Source organism: Ictidomys tridecemlineatus, chromosome 8 (genome assembly GCF_052094955.1).
Source record: "Ictidomys tridecemlineatus isolate mIctTri1 chromosome 8, mIctTri1.hap1, whole genome shotgun sequence".
In the NCBI taxonomy this organism is placed as follows: domain Eukaryota; kingdom Metazoa; phylum Chordata; class Mammalia; order Rodentia; family Sciuridae; genus Ictidomys; species Ictidomys tridecemlineatus.
Genome location: NC_135484.1, coordinates 144,844,422 through 144,870,732, shown reverse-complemented (window position 1 = coordinate 144,870,732; position 26,311 = coordinate 144,844,422). Strand labels below are relative to the sequence as shown.

Sequence of the window (26,311 nt, the reverse complement as noted above, 5' to 3'; positions counted from 1 at the left end):
GTTCCCCCCAAATTCAGGTGTGAGACAATGAAAAGGGGCGAAATGATGAGATTATGAGAGCTGTAACCTAATCAGTGGATTAATCCACTGATGTGGATTAACTGGGTGGTTAACATAGGCAGAGTGTGGTGAGAGGACGTAGGTCACTGGGGGCGTACTTTTGCTCTCTGCATCCTGGCTGTCATTTCCTGAGCGTCTTTCCTGTGTCATGCCCTTCCACCATGCTGTGCTGCCTCACCCTGGACTCAGAGTTATGGAGTCAGATGACTGTGGACTGAACCTCTGAAACTGTGAGCCCAAATAAATTTCTCCCCTCTAAGTTATTTTTGTCAGGTATTTTGGTCACAGAGACAAAAAGTTAACTAAAATAGGAGCCCATGGATATGGAAGGATGAGTGTATACTGATTTTCTAAGTATATGTATTTGGTGTACTATCCATATTTTAAATGTGACTTTTAAAATATTTTAAATACACCTCGTCATTATATCACATTTATTCTTTGTTAAACATAAATTAAAAATATATGCCTCCAATTCCAAGAGGAAACAAGAAAGATCATTGTCTTATCAAATGAACTATGAGAGTTAATATTTTTAGATGACTACTAGGGTTGTAAATCCAAATTGTAATTACAACATTTGAGTTTATGTTATTTAGGAAGTATAAAAAGTAAGAAAACAAACTCAAACAATTCTGAATACTATATTAATCTTAACTCTGAATTAATGCAGTGCTAATTTCCTTGTTCAAGATACTTGGAATTTTCTTGTACTAGAATTTTCATTTATTAGTCAGTCTTTAGAAAAATGACAAAGCCATTTGAAGGAATAACTAGCCTTAGATTTTCCAATGTTTCTTTGATTTTATGAAATAATGGTTCTTAATATAGAGAAGTACACCTTTGAATTTCTGATTCTCATTCATTTAACATTTTAGAGGATTAGGAAGTTAATATTGCTACCACTTTAGGTTAACCCCTCTTTAGAGGAGTTTAAAGGCACTTTCATTTTATTTCATTATAAATTATTTTGTTATTTGATTATTATTTTGTTATTTATTTTGTAATTCCAGATTAACATGTTTTGACAACAGAATATAATACTATATCTTTCTTCATGCTTTGGAATTCTTTTATCACTTTTTCATTTCTGATTATATCTTTCATTTCTTGGCTTCCTTAATTTATTTCTTCTCTTTCAACTATTTTTTGTTTTTGCTTTCACTTTGCCCCCTTTTCTCACCTCTTTCTTTAGTTCTTTCTAACAGTTCCTTTGCAGAGTCAGTCCTTTTCCTTGTATTTCATATGAAGGACTCACTTTTGTGGGCTTGTCTGTATGTGACCATATTCTTTATCCTCTGGTATTCATTCCTTTCACATTCGTGACTTCATGTTATAAAATAGTTGTTTGGTGACATCAGGGGAAGAATCTGGGGTAGAATCAGGGATCCCAACATTACCACTGCCTCATCAAGTACATTGCAAGTCATCTGCCAGGATGGGGCTCAGGCACCTCATTTTTGAAAATGCAAGGGTCAATACTAAAATCTTAAATGTTCTTCCTAGTTTCAATACCTAACCATTTGGAGCTGTTTTTGTATCTCTACTCCTTTTCATAAATATCCATGGAATACTTTGTCCATCCAAGAAAACATATTTTTCCTTTAATTTGTAATTGATCACATGGTATCTGCACTTCTCACAAGTGATCTCCTGTTATCCAAGTCTGTTTTATGTAACTGCATCCTTTATAATCCACAGATTGTTCCAGTCATATGACAGCACCTAAAATTTTATGTCTGCTGGTGTGGATGCAAATGTGTATATCAAAAGGATAGAATTCAACGATCTCAACTCCTTCCAGATGTGGTTACTTTTTTCTTTTTGAAACATGATTGCTAGCCTAGGAAAAAGATATTTTTCCCTCTTTTCTAAAGTCAATCATCATTTTAAAACTCTGTATTCTTGAATCAAAGTGTGAAATATGGTATATCAAGAACTATGTAATGTTTTGAACAACCAACAATAAAAAAAATAAAAAAAATAAAACTCTGTATTCTTACATACATATTATTTCCAGAGATACAGCAAGGGAAAGAGAAGTTGTACAAAAGAGTACTTGGAAAAAGTAAGATGGTATAAATCCATCACTGACATGGAAGAGGACAGAGAGGAGAAGATGAGAAAAAAATAAGAGCATAAAACTTCATTCTTATTAAGAAAATTCTTCAGCTGAGTAAAAGATATCCTTTAAAAATATTGCTCAAAGTGTGTTTCTAGGACACCCTTACATCAGAATCACGTGGGATACTTATAAAATGTGGATTTTCTAGGCCCCCAACCTGAACCTACTGAGTCAGAATTTGAGGGATGAGACCTGTATGTACATTTAGATTTTCAAGTCTAAAATGACCATGCTCATCACTTCTGTTCAGTGCTATGAAACAGGTCTTGGCCTGAGAGATAATGCAAGTAAAAGGAATTTAACAGATAAAGTGATTGGAAAATAAGAATAAAATTGTTATTAGTTGTATCTGTTAAGGTCATGCACTTATAGAATCCTCAAGAATACACAGACTAAAAAAAGAAAATAATACGCAGACTTATTAGAAATATTAAGCAAAATTTGCAATATCACTGGATATAATGCTAGTGTAAAATATCACTTTAGTTTCAACATCTTCATAAAATTAGAAAATAAAACTTAAGAAGGACCATTATATAGGATCAAAACCATCAAATACTTACAGATAGACAAAAAATGAGCAATACCTGTATGTGAAAAAGTATAAAACATTGCTGAAAAAATTAAGAAGAACTAAAAAATGGGGAGTGGGGTAAAGATACCCTGATCATGCTCTTAGATTGAAAAAAACAATAATTTTAAGATGTCAGTCAGTCTCTTTAAATTGACTTTCAGATTTGATGGAATTCCTGCAATTCCTCAAATCTCAGCTGTTTTTAATTGAAAAAGCTGGTTCTAAAATGCATATTAAATTGCAAAGGGAGAAGACTAGCCCTTGCAATTTTGACAAATAAGAATAAGCTTGTAGGATTGACAGTAGAGGATATTAAGACATTATAAAGGGGTAGAATGCAAAAAGATTGTAAGATAAATAGACCAATGGAAGAGAGTGAAAACCTAAAAATAGACTCATATATGAACAGTTACATGACCATGACAAGAGTCCCCTGCAATGTAGTGGGGAAAGAATGCAATTTTCATAAATAGTGCTCGGTCACTTGGATACTCCTAGTGAAGAAGAAAATCAGTCTTGCTCCCAACCTCACACCATATGCAAAGTCCAATTCCAAATGGATCAAGGGTACACATGTGGAAGATAAACAACAGAGCTTCTACTTCTAATGACCTCTGCAGTGATTTTTACAAAATAAAGCTACTAACATAAAGGTAGACATGTAGATATCCTTAAAACTAAGAACTTCTGTTCATCAGAAGACCTCATCAGAAATGTGAAATTTGAAATATGTGAAATTCAGCTCAAATAGAGCTGGTAGGGAAATTTATAGCATTAAACACTTATTTAGAGGAAAGAAAAGGCCCTAAGTCAATAATTTAAATTTCTACCTCAGGAATTTAGAAAAAGAGGAGAAAACAATCCACAGCAAGTGGGAGGAAGAAATTAATAAAGATAAATGCAGAAGTCAATGGCATTGAAAATAGAAAAACAGTAGAAATAAATTAAGCAAAAGATCCTATCTTTAAAAAAATCAATTAAATTGATTAGCCTGTAGCAAGACTAATGAAAATAAAAGGAGAAGATACAGCTCACCAATATCGGAAAATCAAATAGAGGCTATCACTGTGGATCCTATAACTATTAAAAAAGAGATAATAGGAGAATACAGAAAATACCCTTTTGCTCATATATGCACTTTTTTTTAAAAAATGACATCATGTGAGTGGAAAAGAAAAGTGCAAGCCTGGAACAGATATTTTCCTCTATTTGTTATTTATTTATTATGTATTTATTTAAATTGGTGCCTTATAATCATACACAACATTGGAATGAACTATGATATATTTATACATGGTCATAGAATAATTTGGTCAACTTCATTTCCTAGTTATTTCCTACTCCCCTTTGGTCCTCTGCTTCTATTCTGCTGATCTTCCTTCCATTTTCATGAGATTTCCTCTTTTTTTTATTCCTTTCTCTTTCTCTTTAGCTTAAAAAAATAGACAAAAGACTTGACAGAGCCCACTTCATAGGAAGAGGATATCCAGGTGTCCAAAAAACATATGAAAAGATGGCCAGCGTTATTCCTTGTAGGTAAATGGATACCGAAATTTTAGCCTACATGGGCTAACATTTAAAACTCATTCCATTCCAAGTATTGGTCAGGATGTGGAAGAACTGGAACATTCAGATATTGCCGATGGAAATATGAGCTTGTAACATCACTTTGGAAGACTTCATGTTTACATAATAAACCTATGTGTGTCCTGTAATGTGGTCAAGCATGTTCATAGAAGATGTACTTTTCATGGCCCCAGATTAGAAATAATTCAAATAGCCATCTGCAGGAGAAGCATATAAAACAATTGTAATATCCTCAGTGTAATATCCTCACGTGAAAATGAAATACTCCTGCTCTAAGAAGCAACACAGATGAATCTTCGTAGACATACTCTTGAATGAAAGAAGCCTTTTCTAAAAGATTTCATGTTGCATGAGTTCGTTTACATGAAGTTGAAGAATAAGCAAAGCTATCATGCTGTGATAGAAGAGAAAGTGTCTTGAACCAATGTGGAGTGTGAACATATTCTCTATCTTGATCTGCGTGGGGTTGTACTTTTTAAGAAAGCTGATTACTTTTGTAAAAGTTCAGGTTGCACATTTTGTATTTATGCATGGGAAATGATATACATATATGATCTATACCACTAAAAATTCAGTTTTGTAAAAAGCTTCCAGCATGTTAAAATCCCCAAGTCAGTTTGAGAATTATTGCATTTAAAATAAGCACTAAATATTGTAAAACCATAATGTCAATAACAAATTTAATTAATGAAAATAATTTATTAGTGACTTGGGCCATCTTTGGATTATCAATAATCCACTCTTCCCAAATTCTTTTATTTATTAGTTGCTCAAGACAATACAATGATCTTGACATATCATACATTTGATTCAAATAGGGTATGAATTCTCATTTTTCCGCGTGTACAAATTGCAGGATCACGTTGGTTATACATCAATTCTGTGGTGTTTTTCCTTCTTCCTTATTTTTAGGCTATCCTCATACCTATCTCTGATAGCCATGATATTGAAATATTCCAAGCCTCATTACCAATGTATTAATTATATAATAAAATAACTGAATTGGTAGTGATGTAAGGAATAAAAAAATAATGATGACAATGGAATTCTTGCTATGCCTTGTTAAGGGTCAAAATGAAGGAGATGTGAGAAGACATGCCAGTTCAAAGAGGCTTGCATTGGCCAAATCTGGGACAATTTGAACAAAAACCAATGAAGTCTGTTAATGAAAGATAAGTCAATAAAAACAGGCACTATGATATCTGATAATGAATGGATAAAAACTGGAAAGGAAAAATGGGTACATAAATGAAATATGTGCAGGACAGAAGCGGACCCTGGCTTACCCTGGTTTACACCAACATGGAGGTGGTGCAGGAATTGGAAGGATCATCATTGTGCACCCATCACAGTAAAGAAGAAGCAAGAACCAATAATAGATGCTAAACCTAGGGGGAAATTTTGATGACGACCAGGATACTTTCATGGCTTTAAAGTTTCCTCCCACACATTTATTAGTTTCAAAGTAGAAATAGGACAGCATGTCACTTGGGCAATGCAAATTATCTCCAATGAAGGACAGATGGTTGGTTGTTAGGCATCTCCAGATGTGACATCTAGAGAAGTATACAATGTCATCGCTAGACTATTTCAGCCTAGAATGCCTGACCTTGAGCCTAATCATGATAAATTATCAGGTAAGTTAGGAGTGGTCTACTAAAAATCGGGAGAAGAACTGTATTTGGTCACAATGCCAAAATCCTAAAAGACAAATGAAGGGTGTAAAGATGTTCCAGATTAAAGAAGGCAAAGGTCAAACAGACCTGAGCCTATACTGGACTCTCCTGGCCCCTAATCTTAGACGGGACTGACCTTAGACTGAATTCAGTCCTGGAGTAGAAAAAGGACTCTAAAAGACATGACTACACCCACTTACAAAATGAAATGCAAATTAAAATGTGAATGTCAGATTCTCTGCAGTTAACAGATGTGCTGTGGTCATGGATCCACATTCTTAGGAAATGCATATTCAAGTATTAGGAATCAAAGGCCACAATACCCCAGAAATGTATACATGCACTCGCGCCTGCACACACACACACACACACACACACACACACACACACACACACAATTTTATTTTTACTTTTTGTGGTGCTGGGGATTGAACCCAGTGCCTTGTGCATGCAAGTCAAGCACTCTACCAACTGAGCTATATCTCCAGTCTCCACCCTCTCCAATATTTTTTACTCTGGAGAACAGAGATGTAGGGAATGATAGGGAGAGATAAGAGAGAACAAATCAGGTAAAATGCCCTCAACAGGGAGGGTCGTTTAGGTGTTTTTCATACTATTTTATTTTTACAACTTTTCCATAACTTTTAACTGATTTCCATTAAAAGTTAAAAAGCACTAGTAAAAACCTATTTATTCCTCTCTATTTAGGAGGGTTTTCTAAGATGAGAGAGGATATCCTACCCTTCCTTCCTTTATAAAAATTTTTTATGAAAATTATCAGGTATTCATTTCTACAGACATTGAACAAGTACAACACTGATATTAAGAGTAGTCTGTCCTGAATTTATTTGCAAGACTTGGAATTTTTCTTTAAAAATTGATTCTTCCAGGTGTGGTGGCACACGCCTGTTATCCCAACAGCTCAGAAGTCTGAGGCAAGAAGATCTCAAGTTCAAAGCCAGCCTTAGCTCTTAGCTACTGAGCAAGACCCTGTCTCAAAGCAAAAAAAAAAAAAAAAAAAAAAAAAAAAGTGCCTGGGATATGGTTCAGTGGTTAAGCACCTCTGGGTTCAATTCCTGGTACCCTCCCCCACTCACACCAAAGAAAAAAAGAAAAGAAAAGAAAAACTTGATTTTGGTGCATTTAATGAAACAGTTAAGAATTTAGGCGATACAGATGAAGCATATTTCATGATTTTGCATATCTGACATGAATTAGAAATATAAGAACTTGTATACCTCACAATTAAGCCCAGTAGGCTGGCGCTAATCACAGTGATGGTGTTGAAAATCATTCATGTAGAAAATATAAAAATGTAAATGATGAGGATGAATGCTATTAAGCAAAATATCAACCCAACCTACATTAGTAACTTGAATATCTAAATAGGTTTCTCAAAAAATATGCCAAAAAATGTTTTTTGACTGGCTTTTTAACTAAATTTAGAGCACAGATCCTAGAATGGCTTTCTTGTCTATTCTTACACCTATTTTGCTAGAGAACCAACAATCTGAGGAGCTGCTATTGGCATATCTTTGTTCTCTGGGCTTAATTTACCGTTAAAGGAGCTGCCCACTTAAAGAAGAGTTCTGATACTATTCCTCTCTTACATCTGGCCAATTTTGTGGGTGTGCATAAAGGAGAGCGGGTGGTTGTCTTGGTTTTACAATTGCTGCCTGGATTCCAGGTGCACAGTGTTCCTTCTGCCCCTGGGGTCCCGTCTCCCTGTTACACAACTCAAGGGAGCACAATTCGCATCCTAGTCTATGTGACTAGGTCAAGAAACTGTAGAGTTTGTGCAAGATGATACAGAAGAAGGGGCCTTCCCAAAGGGACAGTTCCATATCTGGGCATTCAGACCAGCCCCATTTCCTGTAACAAGATATGGATCTAGTGGTGACTTTGCTCTGACTCTTCTTTAAGGCTCAACTACCTAGCTTTTCTTGAATTGATGCCTGACTATAATGAGTGCGAGACTAGTCATTGCTAGACCAATGTTGGCCTGGCCATCCTCTCCCATATAGACTCCCTTTTGATCTAGGCATCATTGTGCCCAATTTAAAAACTGCTTATTGATGTGAGACATATTAACAAACCCTAAGTACAGGAATTGTATTTTCTCTGCCTTTTGAAACATTTCTACCCCCTAAAAGACTTACGTGCTTTCTAAAAAGCCTTCAAAATGACCCTCAGTGACCCTCAACACGTGGGATCCCCAACTCTTGTGAATTTCCCTCCTACATTAAACCAGGGGTGGTTTTGTGACCACTAGAATATGATAGAAGTGATGGTCACAAAAATGCTGTCGCTTGTGTCTTGCTCTTCCTTCGGGTCCCTTGCTTTTGGGTTCCCTAGGCAATGTGGTGGGACCCATAGGCAGCCCACAGAGAGGCTCAAATAGCCAGGAACCAAGGCCTCCTGCCACGTGCACAAGCCACCTTGGGATCCCTGGTCAAGCCTGAAGGTCACTGCAGCCCAAACCAACATCCTGATTGTCATCGCAGACCCTGAGCCGGAATAGCCTAGCTGAAGGTACTCCCAAATTTCTGACTCCCAAAAGGCATGAGATAATAAGTGTTTGCTGTTTTAGGCCACTAAGTTTTGGGGTAATATGAGAGGCATCAATAAATAAGTAATATTTACAGGTGCTCAATGGACTTAGAGCATCGAAAATAAATCCTTAGATGTCATCCATATGTACCAGAAAACCCAGATCTTAACCAGTATGATGGATAAGTTGACACATTTCAAGAGAGTGAAGATGGTAAAGAAAACTAAAGTGACCAAGGAATTCTTTTTTCCCCAGTGAAAAACCTTTCTTTATCTTCTCCTCCCCATCTTTGCATGTCCAAACTGTGCCCACCTTGTAGGGCTAAAACGTTTTTATCCCCATGCCTGCTTCAATAGCCCTAGGAAAATCAGTATCTTCCTCTTTCTTTATCTCTGCCAACCTTATGTCACTTAGTAATTTTCACTTGGTATGAATGTATAAGCAAGATAATGAGGATATTGCATTCCTTCTGGATAATAGGAACTACTGGATGGCAGCGCAGGCTAAGACTACTCCTCCTGAGTTGGCATCCACATCCCATACTTACTAGTTGTGTGATTTCATGAAACTACTTACTTCTTACGCATCTGTAAGATGCTGCGAACACAGGACCTACATGGTAAGGTCACTCTAAGAATTTAAATACATAATCCTTATGAAGTGTTTGGCAATGGAAATTCTTGATAGAGATTAACTGTCTTAAAGCTATTATTGCTAGCCAGTTTCAAGTAACTCTGTGGCTGTGAAATTAATCTTTGGCATAATTCCCAAACTTAATACTTCTTAGACCTTGTTTTTAAAAAAAGTTACCTCTCTAAGCTTTGGTTTAGTTACAGGCAAACTAGAAATAAAATGAACTCTCTCACTGGGCTTTGGGAGGATAAAACATTATATAATAAATGTAAAACACAGACCCTGACAAATTGTGGGCGGGCAGCAAATGTTCATTGCTTCCTTTCTCCCAGTTTCTTAAAGTAGATGCTGTGCAGAGTGGCTGGGGGCTGGTTGCTAAAACATGTTAGATGCAGAAAAGGAAACTGCTTCAAGCTTTGCATGTTGAATTAAGTTAGACCTAAACCCAAGCCGCTTTCTATTATTCGGATGTTGAACCTGCCTGGTTAAGGTACACAAGTCATTTTCCCAGCCTCGTTGAATAGTGAAGATAATAATAAAATTATTTGTTTTGATTTTGTATTTCCTACAGGGTTGATTTTCCATATAGATGTTAATTAACTGACATAGTTTAAAACGAAAGGTTCTAACATTTCTAGTTCAAGTTCGATGTATGAGAAGATGGCATATACTCGGAAATGTCTTTGGGTGGTAATCTGCTGGGCTTGGTTGACTGCAGAGTAACCCCAGAGGTCAAGGTGAGTACCATTTGAGTCCTATGTACAGAAAGACTGCAGGAAATGTGAACGTGAATTTAAGAGAGCATGAGACTAGGTTCTTTCTGATGCCTGCCCTGCAACCATCTAGCTGTCTGATTTAGTAAGTCACTCCCCCACACACAGGCACAAAAAGGCAGGATCACCCAAGGAAAGCTGTGCTGTCAGAACGACAGATGTTTGAATCCTAGCTCCACCCTTTTCAGTTTCCTGATCCTTCTAAGCTTTAATTCCATATGAACTGAGGGCAGTGATATCGAACTTGTAAGTCTGTGGTCTCGAATGAAATAAACAGGCATAGCTTCTGGTATGTTAGGCATCTAATGAACGATATTTGCCTGGCCTACCTTTCCTTGAAGCTCAGTTTTATCATTTGTGAAATGAGCCAGTTGAATTAAGTAACTTCTAGTTCTAATGCTCTATTATTTTTTCGATTACACTGTTCAATGAAATAAGAGAAAGACCTAGAAATTTGCTCATGGCAGGTAATGAAATACCATTTCTATCTAAAACAAGAATAAAAATATATGTGGCTGGTACGTGCCTGTAATCCCAGTGGCTCGGGAGGCTGAGGCAGGAGGATAGCGAATTCAAAGCCAGCCTCAGCAAAGTGAGGTGCTTAGCAACTCGGAGAGACCCTGTCTCTAAATACAATACAAAATAGGGCTGGGGATGTGGCTCAGTGGTTGAATGCCCCTGGGTTCAATCTCTGGGTAGCTCCCCTCCTCAAAAAAAAAGCATATTGTGGCTGTGGAGGAAGAAATATGAAAATTCCCCAAGTGGGAAGGCCTGCTGAGGTAGAGTAGATAGACACTGTATTTGTAGTCTATTGTTCTCAACAGGTGGGCTGATGACAGTGTCAGATCACAAGGTGTCAGTCAGAGACTGTGTCTAGTGACCAATATCAGAACAGATCCGGGGACATCAACCCAGCTGACAAAGTCACCCTTGGGGTAACACTAAAGCTACATTGACCACTCTCTTTGATTATTTCATGCATTAGTTAGAATCAAGAGCCCCAAAGTAAGAAGAATTTTTATTATTTATTCTTTTCTAAAATTAAGACAGAAAAAAAACTAAAGATACTAAATATGAGGAGCTTTAATGGAGTTAAAAATATACAGATGTGTGTCCACATGTATAAAAAAGAATGTAAAATTATTCATCAGGTTGTAAAGAAGTACCTATTTTAAATGATGGGTCTCATTGAGCTTTACTTTGCTGTTTGCCTCTATTTAAAAAAAAAAATTCTGTAATGATCATATGTTCCACATAGAGAAGAAAAAGCAAGTTATGAATCCATGATGGGGACTAGGGAAGATTATCTTTGTAAGCAAGTCACATGCCCTGCAATTTAAACCAAAGGCCCCCACCACTCCATCCTGGTGGTTTCCCAAGTAAAAGACAAAATACCTCTTTAAGAAGCTTACCCTAAGAGCACGAGTACATAAAATGATTCTTTTGCTATATTTTTGTCTCACAACATTGGGATATTCTACCTTTGAGCATGTGGCGACTCATGAACATCTGTGTGTCTCCATATGTTGCTTATGACGTCTTTGCTAGCATTGCCATGGTCTCCGATGCAACATGGGACCATGAGATGTAGTGAGAAGAACGGAAAAGTTCAGGGTCCTACTTCTGGCTCAGTTGGTATAGCTGTGTGTGACCTTGGGAAGTTACTGGATTACTGGAACATGTGTAAATGGAGATAATGATATATAGTCCATAAATTTCCTTTGTGTGGATCAAGTTAAACAACAAATATGAAGTCCCTGACACACGCAAGCCTCTTCTCACCCTCATATGCTTCCTCAGTCCCAGCATACATATCCGGATTGCTGAGCTAGCATGGATGTGGGCTCGATGTCCAACAGTCCTGCCGTATGATGTAGGAATGTGTTTTCACTTTTCAAAGATGATGATAAAATGGAGCTAAGCCAACTGGTTTTCTTGTCGGCCTGTCACCTATTTAAGTTTGGTCACAAAAAAGTACATAATCCACTACACAGAACAGAGGTCCAAGCAAGGTCTAGTTTTAACCAGCTATAATCATATCTCTTGTTTTTTCTTCCTTGGCAATATTCTGTGGCAAGGTATAGTCCTATATTGTGATAGAGTTGCCCCGAGGTTTTGGAAAACTTGGTTTCTTTAGATGAGTTCATAAGTGATAATTTAGAATGTTGCTGCTTATTGAAAACATGAGTCCAAATTTCAAATAATCTTGGTAACTGCAAACATTTAGTTCATGTACACATGTAAAATGAACTATTAATTTTAAGTACTAGTGCTAGGGAAAAGATATTGAATTCATAGGAAAAGTTTTTAATTTAGAAAATATTTCCTTTAAATGACCTCCCAGTCCTTTAAATAATATGAAAGAAAAATTAAAAACTCAGTGGAAGTACACACACAAAGGCAAAATCAAAACATCTTAATAAAATCATTTCAATTCTTTGGCCCATTTATTGATTGGGTTATTTGTTTTTTTGGTGCTTAGCTTTTTGAGTTCTATATACCCTAGAGATTAGTGCTGTAGCTGATGTGTGAGGGGTAAAGATTTGCTCCCAAGATGTAGGCTCTCTATTCACCTCACAGACTGTTTCTTTTGCTGAGAAAAAACTTTAGTTTGAGTCCATCCCATTTATTGATTCTTGACTTTAATTCTTGCGACAAAGGAGTCTTATTAAGGAAGTTGGAGCTTAATCCCACACGATGGAGATTAGGGCCTATTTTTCTTCTATTAGATGCAGGGGCTCTGGTTTTACTCCTAGGTCCTTGAACAGATGCTTCTTGGAAGATGATATACAATCAATCAAAAAATATATGAAAAATGTTCATCATTGCTAGCAATTAGAGAAATGCAAATCAAAACTACTCTAAGATATCTTCTCACTCTAGTCAGAATGGCAGCTATTATGAATACAAACTACTCTAAGATTTCATCTCACTCTAGTCAGTATGGCAGCTATTATGAAGACAAACAACAATAAGTGTTAGTGAGGATGTGGAGAAAAAGGTACAGTCATACATTGCTGGTGGGAATGCAAATTGGTGCAGCCAATATGGAAAGCAGTGTGGATATTTCTTGGAAAATTGGGAATGGAACCACCATTTGACCCAGCTCTCCCTCTCCTCTGTCTATACCCAAAGGACTTTAAAACAGCATACTACAGGGACACAGCCACATCAATGTTTATAGCAGCACAATTCACAATAGTGAAACTGTGGAACCAACCTAGATGCCCCTCAGTAGATGAATGGATAAAATAAATTTGTTGCATATATGCATAATGGAAATTACTCAGCAAAAAAAAGAGAATAAAATCATGGCATTTGCAGGTAAATGGATGGAGTTAGAGAAGATAATGCTAAGTGAAGTTAGCCAATCCAAATGCCGAATGTTTTCTCTGATACAAGGAGGCTGATTCATAGTGGGGTAGGGAGGGGGAGCATGGGAGGAATAGACAAACTCTAGATAGGGCAGAGAGGTGGGAGGGGAAGGGAGGGGGCATGGGGTTAGAAATGATGGTGGAATATGATGGTCATCATTATCCAAAGTACATGTATTAAGACATGAATTGGTGTGACTATAGTTTGTATACAACTAGAGATATGAAAAATTGTGCTCTGTATGTGAATATGAATAGTAATGCATTCTGCTGTCATATATAAATAAAAAAATAAAAAAATCATTTTAGTAATCACCAAGGCATATAGGAAATCTTGGATGGTTTTCCATGGTCTCTATACCAAGTTTTGGACCCAAAAACTTCTCCATGCTGGTAGCCTGTGGATATTCCATAGGGCCTCTAAATTTGGCAGGTTCTCAATTGAGTCCTCCTCATCTTGATTCTCTTCCTAGGCTCCCACTCTGGGTGAGCAGCTTTATCTTTTCTTCAGTGTGATTATGCATAACATCTCAGGATCATTTGAAGGACCCTCTCTCCCCTCACTATATAGCACCTGGAAAAAATATGCTTATGGGGCTGGGGTTATAGCTCAGTGGCAGAGGGCTTGGCTTGGACATGGGAGGCACTGGGTTTGGTCCTCAGCATGACATAAAAAAATACACAAATAAAATAAAGGCATGCCGTCCATCTACAACTACAAAAAAATAATAAATAAATAATAAAAAATAAAAACGAATAAAAAAAGAATCTACTTAATATTTCCAGGACCTCTCCCCTTCTGAATTCACTCGCTCAGCACCTGCATTTCCAAGCTACATTGCCCTCTTGTTTTGATCACTGTGGTGGTTAGCTGGGGTTCTCCTGGTTCTCCTCTTACTCCCCCAGTTATCCTCCATATCTCTGACCTTCCTAGAAATAGCCCTGACCACTGATCTCTGTGCCAGACTCTTCAGTGGAATTCCCTGGTATAGCAGGGGAGGTTGTGCACGCTTGGGGCTTCCACCTGCTGTTCTGGTCTCTTGTCATTCTGCATCTTGGCAGTGTCACCTCTCAGTCTGCTCATAGTGAATGCATGCAGCATGCACTGTTTCCCCAATGTATCTTGCTCCTCATAATCCATGCCTTATCACGTACCATTTCACGCTGCCCAGGAGATTTTCTTCTACTAACTGAAACTGAAATGCAAGCTAATTGTCATCTCTTCTTGGAGGCCAACTTAGAAACACCTAAGTGGTCTCTGATAAACTAGAATTTGCTGAACATTCATAGGAAATCAGCATGATTTAGCTAATGTTACCCAGGAAGAGATTTAGGGGTTTGTTGGGTCATTTAATTTTAAAATAAGAATTGTGTTGCTTTTTTTTTTTCTTGTGCTTTAAGATTGTCTCACGTTCTCAAAGGGCCTAGAACTTTGAATTAGGAATGAATGGCATCAGAGAAGAGATCAGATTGGGAGGAGGTCTCTCTTGGGGAAGCTCGTGCCCTACTGTTTTCCTCTGAGGCTTGATCAAATTTAAGCATAAGTAAGATAGGTACTAACATTTATTAAGCATTCAGTAAGGGCTTGATATTTGCTTAGTACTTTGCATTCATTTGTTTAGTGTTCCCAAACTTTAGACATTCCCATATCACTTATTATTATATTATTAATATTATTGACCTAATGTTTTTATTTAAATGGATTTGATCAGCCTACTTTTCCTTGTACTATTTGTGTTAAGCAAGTATTCCCTAAATATGGTGCTAGCTACTATTTTTATATGCTAATTACAAATTTTCTATTTTTAATTTGTTTTTAGTTGTAGTTGGACACAATACCTTTATTTTATTTATTTTTTTATGTGGTGCTGAGGATCAAACCCAGTGTCTCACATGTGCTAGGCAAGCGCTCTACCACTGAGCCAAAACCCCAGCCCTCTATTTACATTTTCCTAAAACAATAAAATGAATATGTTATTCAAATAAAAGAGTTCATGCAAAATGCTATTTTGTTTCATTTAAGCCTCAATATTGGGTTAGGAACTTCTCATTATTGGCATGCCAATGTGAAAAATGAGGAAAAAGGAGATCACCTTGCATAACCTCGCAAATTAGAAAGTGGAAATCATAGTTTGAACTCAGAGCTATGTGACTCTGCAACTGAAATTCCAAAACAGTGTGACATTTTTCAGCCAATGCCAGCAACTATTTCAATCCTAACTCCGATTTTGTAGGTGCCATAACTGTTAACTTTGTAAAATTTCAAATGTATTTCGAAAGGCATGGAAAGTAACTATAAAAAAGGCAAATAGGGGTGTAGGCTTGGTTTCGCCCTCCAAAACCTTTACAAGTCTCCCCAGTTTGCTTTTGTAATTGGCAAAAGACACGTGGATCTTGAGGATAGACTCTCTGTTCAGTCCTAGGACTTCAGCCTTCCGATTCAACACCAATGTTCATTCAGAGGCTTTGTATAAGTGTGTGCCTCTAATTGCTTACTGAGGAATTCTTAAATATTGAAAACGGTATTGGCCACAAGTGAATTTTGATGCCTCTGCTAGCACAGGCACAGAGGGTGGTACTGAAAGATCTTTTTTTTTTTTTTTTTTTTTTTTCCCCCAGAAACAGATTTGTTTGGGCAAATGAGGAGTGAAAATTTTTCCTAGCACCTGTGCATTGTTTATGCTAATTGGGTCAGGACTGATGCTGGCGCAGTGTGGGCTGCACTCTGATCCTCTCTCTCATATGCCTCCTGGGGGCGTAGGAGTTATTAATTGATCGGAATTACTTCATTGTATTTCGGATCCTTTTCCTCCTCTCGTCTCTCAACCTCTCATGGTTTTCACTTCCTTTCACCCTCATGGTCCACTTTCCACAGAAGCCCTGAATCCCAGGACGTGGCCAGGCAGATGGAGATCAAGGTACCAACATCCTAAGCACCAGGAGTGCTCCTGGGTGTGCAGAGAACTGTCTCTGTCCCTGGGCACTCTGCGGAAGGAGGGCTTGGAGCTCATGGTCCTCTATGCGGCATCCGCGACATATTCCCTCTTGATTTACCTTCATTCTCTCTTTTGGACGCAGTGTTCCCTGGGTTAAACACAGGTTTGGAGAGCCTGGGGAGGAGAAACTAGAGGTCTAAAATGGAATGTGTGGGAAGTTAGGAGGGGGCTTGTCGCTACTTTGTCGTCCATAAGTGAAGCACAGCATGGAGCTTCCGGGCTAGAGCTATAGAATTAAAAAAAAAAAAAGAAAGAAAAAGAAAAAGAGAACCCCTAAAAACCAAACACCAGGAATTTGCTGAGGGCAATGGCTAAGGCATCCTAAAAACAAGACTGGAATCTATTTTTGAAAATTGTTCTTGGAAGCTCTTCTCAGAGAAAGGTCTAGAAAATTGTGTGATCACATGTAAACAAACTAGTTGGCTCGTGAACCCACAAAAATAAAGGAAGTGCATCTCTCTGAGGAGATGTGGCCAACCTTGTTGTGCTCTCCTAGCCTGAGGGCAGGTGCGAGGACATTAGACTGGTGAATAGAGAAGTTTACAATCCAATCAAGCCCCACACCAAATTGCCTCGGGATCACTGGTCCTCTGAGCACTCCTGGTGCTTAGGATGTTGGTACCTGGGCCTCCGTCTGCCTGGCCAGGTCCTGGGATTCTGGGCTTCTGTGGAAGGTGACCATGAGGGTGAAAGGAAGCGAAAATGAGAGGCTGAGAGATGAGAGGAAGAAAAGGATCCAAAATACAATGAAGTAATTCCGATCAATTAATAACTCAATTAATAAGGCCTGCAGGTGCAGATATGAAGCTATGACATGAGGTCTCGGGACAGGGACAGAGAAGGAAGATGGCCCCATGGATGGGCTTCAGGGACCACTCATGGTGTTCCCAATGCAGAGTCTCAATGGTACCCACAGACTCCTCCACTGAGTATGGCTGGAAACAAGAGTGTGGCTGATCTGAGGATCAACTGGCCACAAAGTGGGTGGACTGGGCTGGGAAGAAAGGTCTAGAGAGGGAAGGGAAAGGACATGCTCAGAGCAGCTTTCGGATCCATCTCCGTTAAGTTCATCACAGTGAGAGTTGTGTGGCCATTTATCCCGTGACTCTATTTCTAGGCAGAATAAAAACCCAGTCATCACAGACTATTGGATATTAAAGAGACTTCATGGACCCCCTAGAAGTCTGTTTTAAAATGTCAAATTTCTTCCAGTAACATTCCAATATTCCCTTTGTTGTATTTCATTTCCCTTTGGATTTTGAAAGGGATTTCTTCTGTTTACTAGGAAATGAAGTCGTTGATGACTTCCACCCATTTCCTCTCTCTCTCTGTATTTGAACCACATTTATATATATATATCCCTCCCTTCAGCCTTATGCAGTCTCTATTCTCAGCTGAAGATTTTTGATTCTCTAAATGTATTCAGAGGTTCTGTTTCCCAAATCAAGAATCCTGAAGTCCTTTTTCTGAATCCAGAGTTTCTTTCCGTAAGTGCAGGTTTCTGCTTTCATTCCATCATTCAATAGAGACACACGGTGGATAAACCTGTGCCTCTACTGTGCACTGGGGTGATAATGGTTCCCCAGAAAATGGTGCACAAGGAGGTTACCATGGATGAGGTAACAGACACTTAAGTAGCAATAAAATAACAGTCTTGATGACTAAATCAATAAGGACAGATAATGTAGCAAGCACTTGGCAGGCATGTCTCCCTTAATTCTCCAATGTCCCTGTGGACTTGAAGCTAGCCTCGCACCTGTTTTGATGGGAACCAGAGGTTTATAGAGGCACAGCTATCTGTGGGAGCTCATGCATCTAGTCAGTGGTGGAGACAAAATGGATCATAAGTGGCATCGTCCACTGTGACAAGAGAAGGCTAGAATGTAGGCGTGAACAGAACACTGTGGGAGAAGCATCAGATGACCTTCACAGAGGAGGTGACATTGGGGCTGGGTCTTTCATTCAGCACAGGAAAGGAAAGGAGAGGAGCCATCCTTGTTCCCGAGACTGCTGTTAATGATTTGCAACTAATTGAGCACCATGGAACGTCTTGTCTCTTGGGGCCACGTGAAGAAGTCCCAGAGGCGTAGAGCTTAGGTTTAGAGTTCATTTAGCTCAAAGCTGAAGATTCAGAAGCCAGCTGTTCTGACAGATTTCACAGGCTGGGCCAAGGGTGGAGGTGGGAGGGTTGGGGGAACATGGTGGGGAGAAGGGGTTTGGGTGAATTCCTCTCTACTTCCAAAAACAACCCGAGAGCATGTGAGCTGCTCACCGCAGCGCTCATCAGCTGTCAAAACTGGCACTTTCCTTTGTGGAACAAGACAATGTAGAAGAGACATTCTGACAAGTAACAATGACTAGGGTGCCTGGTTCTAATGCCAAGAGTTATGTAAAATGATTTTTTTTTTTAAAAGCAGGGGAGGGTGGTGTTGTCAGGAGCTGTAAATCTGATGCTTAGGGACTTTAGTCAATTGGCTGTCTTTTGTTGTATTTTCCCTTGAGGAGGTAATTTAAACGTCCAGTGTTATTGATGGTCTTAGAGGGGAAAAAAAACCACAAAAAACAACTTAGCCCAGTGGAAAGAGCAGGGGTGCGGTAAGTTGAGATGGGGTTTTGCTTCTGTCCTCTCTTTATAAGCTACGTGATTGGGGCATAGGGTTGTGTCACTCTGAGCCCCACCATCGTGATCTTGGGAAGTGTGATAGGGTCTCCATTGTTACTCTGCCAGCCCATAGAGTCAATTCATCACCCTGAAAATGACTGGCTGAAAATGTGCCTCCACCCAACCAGTAGCCCAAGGTACTTGTACAACTTAGCTAGGGCTTTGGGATCAGAAGTGCTGGAATTCAAATCCTTGCTTTGCTGCTGTCCAGATGTGTAGACCTTTTCAAGATTCTTCATGTTGTCAGTCTTAGGCTTTCTAATCTGTAACATGCACATAATACTGCAATTCCTATTTCCCCAGGTTTCTTTGAGGAGTAACTGAAGGAATACAATGGATATGTAAAGTATGCCCACCCCCTGCATCATCATCATCTTCTTCTTCTTCTTCTTCTTTTTTTTTTTTTTTTTTTGTTAAAGTCCATTTGTCCCTTTCCAATGGCCTGGATTCATTTAAAAGAGAAGGATCAGGACAGCCACGTGATGTGGTGAAACCTCTTTTGTGATAAAACAGGAGGCCCCTAATTTCTCAAACCTGGCTGTCCACTGGAACCACCTGGGGGCAATTAAAGGGCTCCTCATGGTGGTCCTCAACTCCAGAGATGCTGCTTCAACTGGACAGCCGTGGGACTCTAGCCTCGAGGTTGTAAAACTCCCTAGGTGTTTCGGATGTGCACTGGATACACTCGTTGGTTTGCAAACTTCAACATAAATTACCTGGAGAACTTGTTAAAATGCACATTTTGAGTCTCCAGACTGGGGATGGGGCCTGAGATTTAGCATTGGTGATTAGCTGCCAGAGGAAGAAGGTGCTGTGTAGGCTGGGCCCATAGTCTGGAAGGCGAGTGGCTGATGACCCATAATCATTTTTCTCAACCTTCGGTGTTTACTAGCATAACCCAGGGGCTTACTGAAAACACAGCCCTGGGACCTGGATCTTGCCCTCACAGTTCTGTTTCCCTTAGATTACAGAGGGGCCCCAGAGCATTACTGATGGGTAATGTTCAACCCCCAATCTCATGATGCTAATTTTGTGATTTTTATGATAGGACCTCTGTCCAAGATCAATTGTTCACTACCTAACTCTTGAGTCTAAAGTTGCACTGTGGGAATTTGAGATTGGGGTCTTGCTTCTGTCCTGTCTTTATAAGCTTCGTGATTTGGGCACAGGGTGGTACCACTCTGAGCCTCAGCATCGCCAGAGCATTCACTGTCAGAAACATGAAAGATGGGCCAGATCAATCTGTGTGATGTTGAGACATGGCTGACCTTTGAAATCACATGCATCTCCAACCTCCAGAATTCTGCCCCGCCCCCCATTTTCATATCATTTTGTCAATGAACTTTCTTTTATTTATTTATGTGTGGAGCTGAGAATCGAACCCAGTGCTTCACACTTGCTGGGCAAGCGCTCTACCACTGAGCCACAGCCCCCTCCCCTAGATTTCTCCTTTTGAGTCCAAGGGGGCTTTTGTAGAATTCCTCTGTGTTGACAGGACTGACTGTTGGTGAGCCACCCACAAATTAACCAGGAGAGCATCCCTCCCTGACAGGAGGCAAATGGGAAGCCTCTGGACTGTTCTCTGCTCTCCATGACACATCGTGGTTTTTGAAAGCAGAATCCCAGAGAGACAGTCGGTCTTCCCAACCTTGGGTTCAAACCAAGGAAAAATGGAGATGGGAGGAAAAGAATAAGCTGCTTATTCTGCAGGATGGATTGCTGACCTTTGAAAATCTCAAGGACTTCCCAAAGAATGTGCCTGGTGACAGATGCTTCCTTTCTGGCTTTCTTTTTCTTCTTACCCTTCTAGATTCCCCTCATGCTAATGAGCTAGAATGTCCTCTATTTAGGGGAAGGCTTATTAACACTTTCCAAGAAAAGTTATAAAACAACCACGAGGCAGTCAAAAGTGTGGTTCTGAAATTATTGCCTTGGAGAAACATATGGAAAGGGCTGTTTTCCTAGAACATCATGAATTTGTAAATAAAGTAAAATTGAGGTAAGGGCAATCATATAGGAAGGAAAGATAACAATACCCAGATTTTCTTGCTTTCCCTTTAAAAGTATTTATATCTATAAGAACATTGGACCAGTCTATGGAAATAGCTGCGTGACAGTGAGAAAGGACAAATGAAAATGCAAAAACCCACACCAGGTCTGTGGACACCCTCATTCCAGGTACTCAACTCTGCACTGTGCTCCTGGGGTCCTGGTAGACCTTTGATAAAGAGGGTATTACGTGGGGGCTACCTGATCTGGCTAACAGCCCTCTGCACCTGGGCTAGACTGACTGAGCAGAGAGCTGCTATGGGCTGAGAGGCACCCTAATTACCCCCTTCTCAAGAGGTGGCCACCCTGCTGTGCTCAGGGCCTTGCCGTTGGTTAGGTATGGATTTAGCATGGCCCTTTAAATTATAAGTATCAAATTTAAGAGGCCAGGGTACTCAGGCTATTTCCTGGCTTCCTTATGAAATCTCAAACAGAGTAGGGATGCCCCTTTGCCGGGATTGATTTGCTGAGGTGTAGTGTGTCTAATGTGGCAGCCACTGCCTTAAACACTTTTAAATCTTGCCTCATTAATGCTCTTAACAACGTATGGATTAGGCATTATTAGGGTCTCCACTTTGCAGAGAGGTCTGCCTCTAATGTTTCTGTCCCAGGGTGGTAGGAGAGTAACTGGATGGGATGGATTGCTTCTTAATTGTGGATCCCTACACTGATGGGCGGGCTTGGTGACCACTGTTGGTGTTCCCGACTAAAAGGAAAACTCCAACCAGCTAGGTCCAGGACCTCCGAACACCTGGACTTCTGATTCTGGGAGTCTGGAGCTTTTCACACACCGGCCTAGATGACATTTGGGCAGCCTCCAATGCCTCCTGCAAATCAATCCAGGATTCCTCAACTGGAACATTATCCTGATTACCCTCGGATGAACAGGATCCCAGGGAGCCGCAATAGCTTATGCTACCACCTCCCCTGCATTCTCCAGCATTCCAGCTCTGGTGTCTAAGCCACAGTCACTGATGGTGACAATCTGACCACTCCGCCCCCAGCTCCATCTGCTGTCAGCCACCAGGCTGCCTTGAATTCTCTGAGCCTCCCACACCCTGCCCGCTTCCCTTCCACAAAAGCCAGAAGCCCATCATCTCCTTCAAGGTTTAATCCATCTCCAAGTCAGGAAAAAATGGACATCTTAATTCTCTATAACTAACTGCTGTTCCCCTTCTTGCTCTGCCAACAATGGAGCCCCTCAGGTGTGTGACCCCATCAGGGAATGTGATCCTCCCGTTCAGAAGGAATGGGGCCATGTATAAATTCAGAACAGGCTGTGGGACAGAGTGAGCCTCCCTTCCAGCCTCTGCTCTGCAGCTTCTTCCAAAACCTTTGTAACTTAGACCATGCAGGAGATTCTACCAGTCTCTGTCCCTTCTCCTTCCCTAGCTACACTCCCATGTCTCAGTGGCAGAGAGTAGCAAGGCTGCTTCCTTCCATCCAGAAGGAGGAAAATTAGATATTGTATCATTTTTCCTAATTTAAGCTCTGCTGATGAACATGCTGACCCAAGGAAATCAACCAAATCATTCCCAGCCCCTCTGGACTATCAGAAGTCTGGCCCATGCCCTGGAGAAATGGAAGCAGGAGGTTTGCAAACCCTCAAGGTTACCATAAAAGTTGGCTTGAGAGCAAGTTTAAAACAATTCACAAGACCACTAAGAAAAGCCATTACAGAATATTATCAGTGCCTGGTGTGAAGTCCCCATCTTATAACAGTAAAAGATGCCAGGATTATAAACATGGAATTTTCTGCTCAGCTCAGCTCTCTTTGTGACTTCCAAGAATTCAATGACTTTTCTATTTAAATATAAGCCCATTTTATTCCTTCTCAATTTATCACCTATACCATTTGGGACATGCCCATCACCAGGTTGCTTTGATTGAACAATTAAAATGTTCATCGGAAAATGGAAATTATGCTTTAAAAAATCTTGTACCTATCAGATGATCCTATAAAACACTCTAGCTTATTTTGTTACTCTAACATGGTGGTAGAACATTCTAAATGCACCTTAGAACAGAAGAGCAAACAAACAGAGACTAATTGATCATCTTGAAATAGGTAATGAAAATGTGCACATCAGCCACACTCCCCACAGGGTTGTTCCTGACTGCACCTTGAATGTACCCTGTTAATTCTCCATGGCACTAACTAAAATCGTCTAAAATAGCTAAGGCAGTATGGAAGCTCTGTGCTGATCTTAAGAGCCCCTAGCCCAGCAGACTCCCCTGAGCTCTGTGAAGGTGCCCTAAGATCTCATCAACTGCAGTGTCTGCAAACTTGAAATTTTCCAGGCATAAAAGCATTCCTGATTCCTTTCCAATGCAGGCTTTGGACTCAGGAGAAGGGGAAATCATTTTCTAGCACAGCTTTTAGAAGAGCAGTTGTACCCCAAGTCAGATACATTGTTTCTGCCACATGCAACAGGTGTGTATTTGTTTATTCTACTCTATACCTGCTACAGTTCCAGCAGCAGCTTCGGAGAGGTTATTAACTAAGAAATATCCATTGCTGAACTTCTGAGCCAGAGCCCAAGTTGTCACAGCCTATACCCTGCACTGTTAATATTAAACCAGCTTGTAAACAGAGGGCTTTCCTCCTTTCTCCCCATGTCATTACCTTGAGCTCCTTGACTGTAGAAAAACCTTTGAGCCGACTCAACATCCAAGAGTCTGTGAGCAGACTCAACGTCCAGAAAATAATCCATTTTGGGATAATCCATCCTTGATGTTTCAGGCACAGAATTTAGAGAGAAAAATCTTCACCTGGATGCCTATAAAGAGAAGAAAATGCACAATATTTTAGACTGTCAAGAATTAAAATATGGATACACTTTAAATTTTTTGAATAAGAACAGTCCATTAAAATATCCCATTATTTGACTGACATTTCCAATTCTAAGCAACCCCTCCCCTGCCCCACCACCATTCAGCAGCACTTTCCTATTGTATGAGAAAATATAACCTTTAGCTAACATTCATTTAAAGTAATATATTCTACTCAGGAAAAACAGATGATCCAAGCTAAAGAGAGATAACATACCGGTCTCTCCCTGCTGTACATTAATTGGAAAATACACTGTTAAATTCACAGGCTATCGGTTTTCAAAACGTCTGATGAATGGCATCATTAGCGTCAGCCATCGAAAAGGTTGATCCTCAATTGATCCAGGGACTTTTGGATTCCCCTCCAGCAGAGAGAACTGCCTGGGAATGTGACTCCGCTCATAGGTGCCCTGAGTTTATGACACACTGACTTGTTTGCTATAGAAATGCCCTGAATTCCTTCCTTCTCATCGATTCCCTCTGGCACATTTTATAAAGTGCTATAGGATCCTCACCTGCCTACACCCGACACAGGCTGCTTAGGAGAAAGCATTGTGGTTCTCAGAGCAGCAGCAATTACTGCAGCCTTGCAATGATTCCCACAGTAGTATCATGCACTTGCCCATCAGGAAGCGAATATGCTTCATCAAGGAGAATCCAGCCGCTTTTTGCAAACCCTGTGTAGCCTTTCCCTGATATTTGCACAAATGAAGTATCTATTTCAGCAGGATTTTTTTTTCTTTTAGAAAGAATGAACAAGACAAAGTCATTACAATGAAGCTCAGAAGGCTAATTGAATAGCTTTCTCTTTCTACCAGTACATGTTTTAATTTAAGAACCCAAGTCTGGTATGAGAAAACTTTTTAAAAATACCCAAAAGGTACCCAATAGCAAATTATACTTACTGCAAAAAAAAAAAAAAAAAAAAATTGAGGGCTGCCGGCAAACAAGAGCAGTTTCAGCCAGATGTCTTTGATCTCACTAAATATTCCCGGTGAAAGTAAACAATTTTGATTGTTTGATTAGATCAGAGATGAATAATGCATTCTGTCCACTGGACTTCCTTTATCAGATAAAATGGCCAGAGCGCGTTACCTTAGCAACAGAAGGTGACGCCAGCCACAGCCTCTCTGTACCCTCCCCTGTGGAGGAAGAAAAATACCAGTTTCCCATGCAAAACTTTGGCAGCAAACCATCAAAATCCACATGTAGATCTGATATCGTTTAGGGTCTTTCCTTACCTCCCCCCATCTTTTATGCAGAGAAGTGCCATAGTCACTAAAAAGCAGATTTGTGGTGTAATGAGTTATTTGCACAACCCCAAGTCCCTGTTGGATTTGCAATCAAAACAGAAGAGCACATGAAATGATGAAACAATGAATAGGACAAAGTTGTCTGCAACATTGTCCTGGGGCATCCATTCCCACTCTGATGCTGACCTAAGGGTGACAGAGATGGGAGCTGGCGAGGAAAGGCCACAGGAGCCGGCTTATGTTCGGCATCGCTGGTTATAATTAATACACAGAACAGTCACCGGCATTGAGGCTGAAAATAACTCTTTCCTTCTGTGAATCAGTCACTGGAAGCAGCTTTAAAAGCTGTCTGAAATTGCCCAGATTTTTGAAAGACGCATTAGAACACAGATCGTAGGGGAAATTCCCCTCCTCTTGGAAAAGGAAAGGTAGATAGAAAGGTAGATAGAAAGGTAGATGGAAGGAAGATTCTTCAATTAGCAGATACTCACCAGCACTTGTTGACCCCTTTCCACAGGACACCGGGAGAACACGAAATGAAGCTGAGCAGTGCTGCTGAGCCCGCAAGCCCAAATGAGCAGCTCCTAATTTTCCCTTCAATCTTGAGTCAAGAGCCCTGAGTGGAGGAAAGTGACGGATTTGCCCATTTTATATTGTGATGAAATGCAACCCCTAAGAAGAGATCTGAGTGGGGCTGCTCTTTAGAACACATTAGACTGCTAATTTAAGAAAATTGAAAGGTTTTGTTTTACTGTCTTTTATATATTCTTCTCTGCTACCCCCTCGATTTAATTTGCATTTAAAATTATTCTCATGTCTCCACGGCTCTCGAAGGTGTGGAGCACTTTCTAATCACGAAGGCTGCTCCGGTAGGGTTTGGTGCAATGCCACTTTTATTCTGAGCTGCAAAACAAGGTGGGTAATTATAAATGTGAGCTTTTTTTTTTTTTTTCTGGACAGAAATACAGAGGGCACGTTTGGTTTGGCTCCCTCCCTCTTCCTGCCTCTGACAGCCTGGTTAGATCTCCAACACAATCATGCCAATCTTTCTCAATGCATTCTTCTCTGGGTGAATGTCACAAAATAATCCTGGCAACCAAAAGAAAACTTTGGTAAGGTCCCTGAGGTTATGCTGGCCTGATAGCCTCCCTCCCACAACTCAGCAA

At 40.0% G+C, this 26,311-nt stretch overlaps 1 protein-coding gene across 5 annotated transcripts in view; it reads right to left on the bottom strand.

The window, feature by feature from the left end:
* The window catches only part of Phactr1 (phosphatase and actin regulator 1), a 486,260-nt gene extending 460,227 nt beyond the window's left edge, over nucleotides 1-26,033 (bottom strand). The window contains exons 1-2 of one of the 5 annotated variants that reach the window (XM_040282130.2): nucleotides 25,637-26,033; nucleotides 23,687-23,840 (exon numbers count right to left, since the gene is read on the bottom strand). In XM_040282130.2, coding sequence (XP_040138064.1) covers nucleotides 23,687-23,789 — 103 coding nt within the window. In that variant the 5' untranslated portion in view covers nucleotides 23,790-23,840; nucleotides 25,637-26,033. Of the gene's footprint in view, nucleotides 1-23,686; nucleotides 23,841-24,109; nucleotides 24,322-24,407; nucleotides 24,518-25,636 lie in introns of those variants that run through there. The other 4 variants (XM_040282134.2, XM_040282135.2, XM_040282133.2 and 1 more) reach the window with 4 other exon arrangements.
* Between the last annotated feature and the right edge of the window lie 278 nt (nucleotides 26,034-26,311).